Genomic DNA, 11,169 nt, shown 5'->3' with positions numbered 1-11,169 from the left:
TTGCTCGAATGATCTCATTCCATACAAGAGTATGGTTTAAGTGAGTGAAGAACAGCAACCACACATGCAAGCTTCTTTTATACGTATATATTCTCACAGATGTGGGGGACCAGGAACTTGTCTTGGGGCCTGGTTTGAAAATCACACTCTTGCCGTGGTTTATAAAATAAAAACGTAATAAGAAGAATGGGGCCAAATTGTTTTTTTTTTTTTTTTGCCAAAAAATACTTTGACTTTAACTGGAACGAAGACAAAGATGAAACCAACAAAATTGCTTTTTGTAGGAATGAGGTTCATGATACAATTTCTGCTAAATTGCTGTAATAAAATTTCGAGAAGTATTTCTCCGTTGAACTAACTTTTTTAGACCCGACAAAATAGACATTATCGAACCCGATAAAAACGGGGGGTATGGGTAAGAATTTTTGGACTCGTGAGAAGTCAGTTTGAAACCGACTTGGATTTAAAAAAAAATATATAATATAATTTTTTTGTTTTTTCTGAGTCTGTGTTAAATGTTAATCCTATTTCACACTTTCACTCTTTGTTTTACAGGTAGGATATCAGATGGAAGTTGTACGAGGCACGACTCCCCTAAGGGCTCCTATGTTTGTAAGATCCAATGAATTTTGATCTCATCCAAGTTTTTACTCTCTTCTACGGCTGTGACTTTTGCTCTAAAGCTTTTAGGCAAGGACCTCAAAATTTTTCTCACCACCTTAGTATCTTCAATCTTCTCACCAAGATCGAGCTTAGCAATGACAATTTCGTTGAGCTTCCCATGGAACGAATCAAACAATTCATCTTCACCCATCTTGAGCTCTTCAAATTTGGTGATAAGCATTTGGAGTTTTGTGTCCTTCACCTTCTTAGTCCCCTCATAAGTTGTCTCCAAAATCTCCCAAACTTCCTTGGCAACTGTGGTAGAGTCCTTAGTAATTCACTCTCTAATTCTCTTACTCACTCAATATGGTAGTTCTTCGAGGGAACTAGTCCTCCACTGATTCTTCGAGGGAATCAACCTCCAAGTTAGTCTNATACTGAACTTCCAAACAGTAGTGCCCATTACGGGACATTATTGAGTGATCTTTTTCACCAAATTCGTACCTGATGGCGACACAGTTGTATTGTTCCTCAATTTGATATGACCTTTCCCTAAGATGCTGGGGTTGACAAAGCCATTTGAGAGATATTGTTTTTTCTTCCGGCATTTCCCATCTCTGAACGTGGCAAGGGCACAGAAACAATCACTTAAGCAAGAATTTCTGCATGCATCCTCACTGACTATTTGATAATCATAGACTATAGTCATTGGGTGGACAATCCATGTTAAATCTCTGTGACTGTGATATAGAAATGTTGATCTGACTGCTCTAATCCTTCATCACAAGTTTGTGGAGCAAAGTTCTGCTTGCATCCTCTTACCTTATTATCTGAATCCAGATAAGCATAACCTAGTAGACAGTTGCAGATTGGTTCCTGATGATCACCTAGTGTTCAATAGCTATTGAATCCACAAGGTGCTGCGCCACCATATAGTGAGAAGGCCTGGCATATATCATAAGGAATGTTAGATGTAATTGACCACGCCAGAAGCCACCCTCCAGCACTTGTGCCATTGGCCTTGGGGTAAATGTATTGCCTGAAATTCCATCATAATCTAAAGTTCCCCTCTGAAAGAAATCTGTTGTTGAAACTGGGTTCTTTGATATAAGGTCCAGAAGAGTTCCATTTCTTGCCATAATGTAGATGTTGCCAGATTGGTTGAAAAGAAACTGAAAGCAGTACCAATTGTATTGCTTTCCCAATACTTCTCACAAATATTATGTGTGACATCAAAAAGAACAGTATAAGATCTCCATCGGATTGTAGAAGAAATTGGACGTTTCCAATTGATTAATTTGTTTCTGATATACGAGAAACAAAGTGTGCTGTCTTGATTTAGTACCTGAGTTGGCAATATGGTGTCAGTTGGAGAGTTAAAGCTTTCCCATAAGTTGACATAATCTTGTCTTGCAAGCACAAAGTTCCCAGTGTTGAGCATTGATACATAGTTAACTCCACTAGCAGCAACATCAGCAGCCCAAACCTGCAGCATATTTGTGTCGGAGAGAACTAGCTGGCCACCTGTTGTAAGCTCAACTTTGGATCCTCTTTGGACTAGACTATTTCCACTGGCTGACCAAATTATGGTTTTTTCCGGATTTTGTTAGATCATATAGCAAGTAAGAAGTTTATAGCAAAATGGTCGGAATCCAAAAGCAAACTCACCAGATGGTGAATTCCAGGAAGAGTTATCATCAAGAGCAGTGAGGTAAGATCCCAAGCTATTGTTTGCATTAGTTTGAGCCAAAGTGGAAGGGGGAAGCAGCCAAAGAAGGAACAAGTAATGGATATGTGTGACAGAGCAAAAGCCATGGTTAGAAGTCGTAGTTTGTTATGCTACAACAAAGATGGTAGTATAGAGAAAACCTCAAATCTTATTATTTTTGGACATCAAACTGAACTGAAAGCTTAAGGGCTTAAAAGTTTAGAGGCAAAATTAAGACGCAATACTCCCCAAATCCAGAGGACAGCAAGAGAGTTTTCTGGAGCAAAGATACTATAAATCTTTCCTGAAACGAGCAAATATGTTAGTGAATTATCACATGAGATCTTTAGTTATATTTTTATTGATGCTACATGTCCTATATAGTGAAGCACCATATCAGAGCTCTACAAAATGACACTCTGTTTTTTAGTCATGATTGATACAATTACAAATGTTTCAAATAAAGTCATAGTTCTGATAATATATATAAAGTCATAGTTATACTACCTAAGTAGCATTAGAATCCACTGCAATTTGATATAAGATATTATTCTTGGTCCAAGGTCACCATTTTCTTGCTAAGCCTAAATTCTGCAAAGAAATAAAAAAAATTACTTAGCATTTGTCAGACACTTCTACTCATATCTCCCTAAACCATACGAGACCTTCACCAGTTATAGTCGCTGATTTATCTGCATTGCAAGAAGATCTCATTTGAATGACCTGATCAAATTTCCAAGGTAATCACTTTAAATAGCATTTGCAATGAACATTGACATTACATTTTAAGTCTTCCTTTTAATAGTCTCATAAGCAATGTAATAATTTATTCTGAACCAAAAAAAAAAAGCAAAGCCTTTCATCAACTTGAGGTCCTGAAGCATTGACCTCAACTTGAACAAAAGACTAATTTTCCACTTTCATTGCATATGTTGAACAATCATTGCTCAAGCTTAGATTGACTTCTTCAACATATTAAATTGCAGTAGAGCCCTGTACAACCAACACAAGGCTGCTGTGGATCACACTCTTAGGACTAGACATTGGTCCTATACTTGAAACAAAGACAACACAGCAACAAATGAACAAATATATGCAAAGTGAAGAAATTCAACTATAACTTGCAAGTATATGTACCAGATGAGTTTCTTTGATAACCCATTATGATAGAAACCATTATGCAGCTCCTCCGTAGGTACTGCTTTCTTCCCTAGTTAAGACTGTTTGTCTCCTGAGATTTTCCCGGTTTTCTATGCCTCATCTCTGTAGAAAGTAAATTCCTTGCAACTTAATATAAGATATTGCTCTTGGTCTAAGGTCACCATTTTCTCACTAAACCCTGAACTCTCCAAAGAAATAGATAAAGGGTGTTGCATATTGAATTTTTCAGATACTTACCTATCCATTCAAGACCTTCTCCAGTTGTAGCCATTATTTCATCTCTGCATTGCAAAAGAAAATTCCAGTTGCAGTGCATGACCTGATCAAATTTCCAAGGTAATCACTTTAAATAGCATTGAACCAAAATCAAAATTACGTTGGCACTCTTCCTCTTTATAATCTCGTAAGCAACGTAATAATTTATTCTGAACCATTAAAAAAAAAAAAAAAAAAAACCAAAGCCTTACATCAACCTAAGGTCTGGAAGCATTGACGGTGACTTGAACAGCTTATTTGGTATTGTATTGCATATGTTAAACAATCATTGCTTGAACTTAGATTGAATTCTTTAATATAGTAAGTTTCAGTACAGCCCTATAGAACCAAGCTACCGTGGATCACACTCTTCGGACTAGACATTGTTCCAAGACTTGAAATAAAGAAACACACATCAACAAATGAACAAACATGCAAAGTGAAGAAATTAAATGATAAACTGAAAAGTATATGTACTAATGCATAAAACAGTGTTATCTTTTAATAAAAATTAAATTTAATATAGTTACGCATTTGCATTTAATTGAAAAACTTAATATACTATAGGTAAGGAACAGGAATTGTACCTAAGTTTTACCAAATAGATAAAACCCATTGTGTAGCTTTTCTAAAGGCCAAAGATTTCTGCTTCAAATGCTTCCCCCAACTCCAATTGGAGCTATTCTTGTACTCAAATATTAAAAAACTTATATACCTATTGTTCGGTCTGGTCCGGTCCAAGTGCCAAAATGGCCAAATACCACATTTTTTAAAAAATTTTAGCAGAAAATCACTGTTTCGGAAATAAATGGCAATCTACCACTTTTCTAGTACTCGAGTTTGGTGAACTAGAGTATCCTATTTTATAGTTCCACCATGGCACTGTTGAGCTGGAAATTGGGCCATTAAAAAAATAATGTGGTACTCGAGTTTACCATAATGTGGTACACAAGCTTGGTAAACTCGAGTACCATACAACACAATACTTGAGTATACCAGGCTCGAGTACCTTTTAATTTATAAATAAAATGTAAAAAATTTTATTTCTAAAGTACTCAAGTTTACGAAACTTGAGTACCGTGTAATTTTTTTTTTTTTTTTTGTTTGAGGATAATCGACAAATAAACATAAAGATAAAATAAGTAGCTTTTTTATGTTTTTATTTATTTAAATAGAAGCATTGTAAAATATAGAGATTTTAATTTCGAAATATGAATTTAATTTGTACATTGATTAAAATTGTTCATTGTTTTTCTCATAAAAATTGTTCATTATTTTCTATATAAATTATTTTCTGTTCACTATTTAAAAAATTGTTCACTGTTTTCTCATAAAACACCTAGTGGAATCCTGTTTTCTAAATTTAAACACCAAATCTGAATTCTTTTTCATGTTTGAATTTCACAATAATTGAATATATTTTTTTGTATTGATAAACTCTGTTTCTATATTAATGAAATTTTCTCTTTGCGCATCATATTCACTGTATATTTGAATTTGCTTACTGCATTCATAAAATCTATTTTTTGCATTAATTAAAACTGTTCACTGTTTTGTCATAAAAATTGTTCACTGTTTTCTGCATAAACTATTTCTAGCATTGGCGCAGTTATTGCACTTAAATGGTTTTTGTGTTTTTTTAAATATGTAACCATATGACTAATGGACAAACTCCATGAAAGAAAAATGAATGACTCGTATAAATCACCTAATGGTAAATGCCTCGAAAAATATAATGTACACAATTTTCCTTTGAGTTTCACAGTTTTGTACAGTCAACGAATTCAAATTTTTAAACAAATTCATACAATCTATACATTTAACATACATACTTTTCCATTGAATTTTCATTATTTTGTACTTTCAACGAAGTCAAATTTATCAACAAGTCTAGACTATCTGTACATCTTACGTACACCTTCATGATTTGGTACGTTCGTTGATTTTCCATCGATTTTTCTCGAATTTCTACATTCAACTAATTCGAACATTTTTACAAATTCGAATTTTTGAAGGCATTTACCATTAGGTGATTTATACGAATCATTCATTTTTCTTTTATGGAGTTTGTCCATTATTGATATGGTTACATATCTAAAAAAACACAAAAACCATTTAAGTGCAATAATTGCGCCAATGCTAGAAATAGTTTATGCAGAAAACAGTGAATAATTTTTATGATAAAACAGTGAACAGTTTTAATTAATGCAAAAAAAAGATTTTATGAATGCAGTAAGCAGATTCAAATATATAGTAAATATGATGTGTAGAGAGAAAATTTCATTAATGTAGAAACAAATTTTATCAATGCAGAAAAATATATTCGATTATTGTGAAATTCAAACATGAAAAAGCATTCAGATTTGGTGTTTAAATTTAGAAAACACGATTTCACTAGGTGTTTTATGAGAAAACAGTGAACATAAAATAATTTATGCAAAAAAAGAGTGAACAATTTCTTAAATAATGCTGAACAGAAAATAATTTTATGCAAAATCGTAGAAATAGTTTATACAGAAAACAGTGAACAATTTTTATGAGAAAACAATGAACAATTTTAATTAATGAAGAAATTAAATTCATATTTTGAAATTAAAATCTCTATATTTTACAATGCTTCTATTTAAATAAATAAAAACATAAAAAGCTACTTATTTTTATCTTTATGTTTATTTCTCGATTATCCTAAAAAAAAAAAAAATTACACGGTACTCGAGTTTGGTAAACTTGAGTACTGTAGAAATAAAATTTTCTTCATTTTATTTATAAAAGGTACTTGAGCCTGGTATACTTGAGAATTATGTTGCATGGTACTTGAGTTTACCAAGCTCGAGTACCACATTATTTTTTTTTTTTTTACCACCCAATTTTTAGCTCAACAGTGCCACGATGGAACTATAAAATAGGGTACTCGAGTTCACCAAACTCGAGTATTAGAAAAAGTGGTAGATTGCCATTTATTTCCAAAACAGTGATTTTTTGCTAAAAATTTCAAAAAAATGTGGTATTTGGCCATTTTGGCCCCGGTCCAAGTTTATTTTGGGACCAGGATCGAAACCCACAATTTTTAAAATTTATTGGAGCCATTGATGATTAGTGGTCTAGCATGTGAGTATTTTTTACAGTCCTAAAATAAAGGAATTGTGAGCAATTTCTCAGTAGCAGTATAAAGGAAGGCCATTTATTTTTTTGCCAAATATTTAGTTTTTACGAAAAACATTATTGAAAAGTTTCTGCTCAAAGTTATTTAGGTATGTAGCCTATTTTCGAACTTGAGTCCAAGCACCAAACTTGAGTTCCAAGAAGCCTACATACCTAAATAACTTGGAATTCAGTTTGCTAAACTCGATTTTTATTTAGAACTCGACTTTAGCAATAGGGGCTACATACCTTTAAAAAAACCTACAAGTTGGAATTTAAAAGATACTCCCTCCGTTCCATTTTGTTTTTTGTCCTGTTTGAAAAGTCAAACTTTTTAAGGAAATATTATTTATTATCTTGTCTACATTTTAAAATGTATAAATTTTTAAAACTACTCTTAAAACAATTTATCAAAAAATTGAATTAGTAAATTAATAGGGGTATAATAGAAATATTAGTAAATTAATAACTTTTATTTTTAAAAACAGAACAATATTTTGAAACACTCAAAATAGAATAGGATAAAAAAAAAAAAAAAAAAAAAAAAAAAAAAAAGAGACGGAAAGAACATATCAACAGCTCTTGCTGAAAAAATTTCCTATCCGGGGTCAGTGGTGCTGTTAGAAGCATTAGCTGCAAGAAGGGCTGTAAAATTTATTGTGGAGCTGGGCATCTTGTTGTCTGAATTTGAGGGGACTCGGAGGTGGTGTACAGGGCGTTGTGGACAATGGATTGGAGCCACCCTTCCATTGGCCAGATTATCAAAGACATTATGTCTATTGCGGGTTCGCTTAGAACCTTTTCTTTCTCTCATACTAGGCGGCAGGGTAACTGTGTTGCCCATGCTTTGGCTAAGAGAACAATTGTTTCTTTTCTTTTACTTGTGTGGATGGAGCATGTTCCATCTGACATAGAACAGCTTGTTATTTGAGATTCTGCAACTACTTAATAATAGCTTTTGATGTTGATTCTCAAAAAAAAAAAAAAAACAGTTTCCTCCTCGGTAGTTAAAAAAAAAAAAAAGCAGTTTCCTCCTCTCCTCTCCTGCACCGTTAAACTCACATAGTTTGACATCATAATTCATACACCCTGCCCTTGATGTCACTCACTCGCTGGTCTTGTTGTTTAGTCCTTGATTCAGTCTCATGTCAATCACAAGCTTCATATACAAAAGAGGGTTATGACACATTTATGGGTTTGGATTATCTATCTGCGTTCATAGGGCACTTCATTAAATAATGAAAACACTGCTCCCGAAGTCATTCGGTTTGTTCCCAAATTGGTTCGCTACGTGTTTGCATAAATGCCTGAAAGAAAAGGCTTTGCGACCCGGCAAGCAAGTTCATGCAATGTTGTTGACTAGTGGGATGGACATGAAGGTTTTGTCTATGAACTCAAAGCTTGTTGGGATGTATGCAAGTTGTGGGGACATGAGCTCTGCACGGATGGTGTTCGAGAAAATTCAAAACCCGAATGTCTTCGCATTGAATTGGATGGTATTGGCTTGTGCGTTTAATGGGCATTATGAAGAGGCAATTGGGTATTTTTGTTTGATGCAAGAACTGGGACATGTTGGTAATAAGTTCACTTTTTCGATTCTGTTGAAAGCGTGTGTTGGCTTAATGGATGTGAAGAAGGGGAAAGAAGTTCATGCTGTGGGGAAGAAGATGGGTTTTGTAGATGAGGTGTCAGTGGCAAATGCTTTGATTGACATGTACTGTAAATGTGGAAGAGTTTGTTATGCTCAGAGGGTGTTTGATGGGATGGTTAAGAGAGATGTTGCTACTTGGACTTCTATGATTTGTGGTATTGTAATATAGGAAAGACTGGAAAAGCTCTTGATTTGTTTCAGAGGATGAAGTTAGAAGGATTAGAACCAAATGATTTCACGTGGAATGCAATGATAGCTGGTTATGCTCGGGATGGAGATATTAAAGGAGCATTTACAATCTTCTCTAGAATGACTAGGGAAAGGTTGGTTCCTGATTTGGTCACTTGGAATGCAATGATATCTGGTCTTGTGCAAAGCCAGCAAGCTGGCGAAGCAGTCAAGTTGTTTCGGGATATGTTGGTTTCAGGGATTAAACCCAATCTTGTGACTGTGACAGGATTGCTCCCTGCATGTGGATTGACAGGTTCAATGCAAAGAGGAAGAGAAATTCATGGATTGATCTACAGGATGGGGCTTGATATTAATATCTTCGTTGCTAGTGCACTTATTGACATGTACTCGAAATGTGGCAGTGTGAAGAATGCTCAAAATGTCTTTGACAGGATTCCTGTCAAGAATATCGCATCTTGGAATGCGATGATTGGTTGCTATGGGAAGCATGGAATGGTTGAATCGTCAATACAGTTGTTTGAGAGGATGCAAGAAGAAGGAATGCAGGCAAATGAAGTGACTTTTATTTGCATTCTTTCTGCATGCAGCCATAATGGTTTAGTAGAAGAAGGTTTGAAGATTTTTAGGTCCATGAAAGAGAGTTATGGGATTGAGGTTGGAAAAGAGCATTATGCTTGCATTGTTGATCTTTTGTGTCGTTCAGGAAGGATGGTAGAAGCTTATGAGTTAGTGAAGGAGACGCCAATGCAAGTGCCAGAGTCAATTGTTGGAGCTTTCTTCAATGGTTGTAAAATCCATGGAAGAAAAGATCTGGCTAAAATGATGGCTCAGGATAGTCTGAAGATGGAGTTGAAGAAACCTGGAGGTTATGTGACACTTTCAAATATTTTTGCTGCTGATGGTGATTGGGAAGAGGTTGAGAAGGTAAGGAAGATGATGAAGGAAAGTAACAATCATAAGAAGCCTGGTTTTAGTCGGGTAGAGAAAAGAAATGAGTTTGTTGGAGAGGGAAAAGAAAATGATGAAGTTGAAATGGGAGCAGGTATGTGCTCTACCTTTCAAATTATGAATGAGATTATAAACTTCCAATGAAACTATATATTGTATATGACGTAGGTCAGAGTTATATAACTTATAAAAGTATATGAACATTGGAAAAGCTAAGGTGAAGAAAAAAAAAGTTAGAAATCTAGGTAAAAAATTTGAAATATTGACCACCGAGAATAAATCTTTTTGAAATATTGAGGCTTTATTGAGGGATGTGAACGGTCTTTGCTAGAGATTAAATCTTTTTTCTGTCACACTCTCCTTGCTTGGAGTGTGGCTTTATTGCATTTTACTTGTTCTTTCATTCCTGTTTTATTTTATCATTGTAATTTTGATTCGTGATTTTTGCCCCCACAGTACATCCCCAATGTACTTGGGTTGGCTACTTTTTTAATAAAATTTTTCGTTATCTATCAAAAAAAAAAATATTGACCACCGAGAACTACTTCACATTAACCTTTTCTGTGCAGCAAGTAGAAGAATTAACAATAGACAATGGGTATTACCCTCAATTTTCCCCCAAATGAAATTGTAGGAAGAATCAATAATATCTAAGAAAGAAGGAAATGTGTATCAATTAATTTACTAACGCTCCCTTTCTTGGCTTGGGCATTCCTCTGAATCTTATAATTTTTCTCTTATGTGCAGACAAGACAAAAAGGACAGAAACGATGGAGAGTCCAAAGATTTAGATTCTACAGGACTTGGTGGTTAAACAATTAGAGTTAGTGGGGCTGCCATTTGAGTACCAAATTCTTTTTTATTTTTACTTTTCTTCTTCCTTCTAAGAAAATTATTTCAACAAGTGTAGACTTCGAATATAAATTTTTTCAAAGACATAAACTTATAAAAAGGAATTGAGACAAAAATAATCTACTAGGGATCTCAGCATATCTGTTTTCGAAATCAGAAGGCTTTTTGACAATTGTACACTTTAGTTTTAAACTTATAAGAGTATTATTGTTTCTTGGGAGTCTGGACGAATGGAGATAAGAAGTTGTGCCATTACATGAGTGTCATTTTTTCTTCCACACCATTTATGGATACAAACTTATTATTCATCATAGTGTAGAAGGAAACTAGATTCCCCGATGTTCATATCTGTGATGCAACTACTTCTAGGTAGGATTTATGCCATGATGTAATTATATATATTCACACCATTTTGTGCCTGTCTTCTATATGATATTTCAACCCAAAATATGCATAGTTTCTTTCTTTCTATATAGTACTGATGCTTCCCCCCCCCCCCCCCCCCCCCCCCAAAAAAAAAAAAAAAAAGTTTTCTTGGTACGGGTTTGAAATCAGTTCCTTCTGCCTGGTGTTCTGTTGAAAACACCACATTTCTTGACAGTGGCATGAAATTGAAAATTTTACATCATGCTTGGATGGAAGGAAATGGAAGGAGAAG

The 11,169-nt window shown here is 34.4% G+C and overlaps 1 protein-coding gene across 1 annotated transcript; it reads left to right on the top strand.

Moving 5' to 3' along the window:
• The first annotated feature begins 7,449 nt into the window (after positions 1-7,449).
• On the top strand, positions 7,450-10,632 carry LOC112005974 (pentatricopeptide repeat-containing protein At5g59600). Its single transcript, XM_024038270.2, is given in 3 exon segments — positions 7,450-8,671; positions 8,674-9,753; positions 10,407-10,632. Coding segments are annotated over 3 exon segments (1,689 nt in total). The 5' UTR covers positions 7,450-8,106; the 3' UTR covers positions 10,451-10,632.
• Positions 10,633-11,169: the final 537 nt, after the last annotated feature.

The sequence above is a fragment of the Quercus suber genome, unplaced genomic scaffold (assembly GCF_002906115.3).
Source record: "Quercus suber isolate HL8 unplaced genomic scaffold, Cork oak 2.0 scaffold_1003, whole genome shotgun sequence".
In the NCBI taxonomy this organism is placed as follows: Eukaryota; Viridiplantae; Streptophyta; class Magnoliopsida; order Fagales; family Fagaceae; genus Quercus; species Quercus suber.
This window is presented reverse-complemented; position numbering and strand designations above follow the sequence as displayed.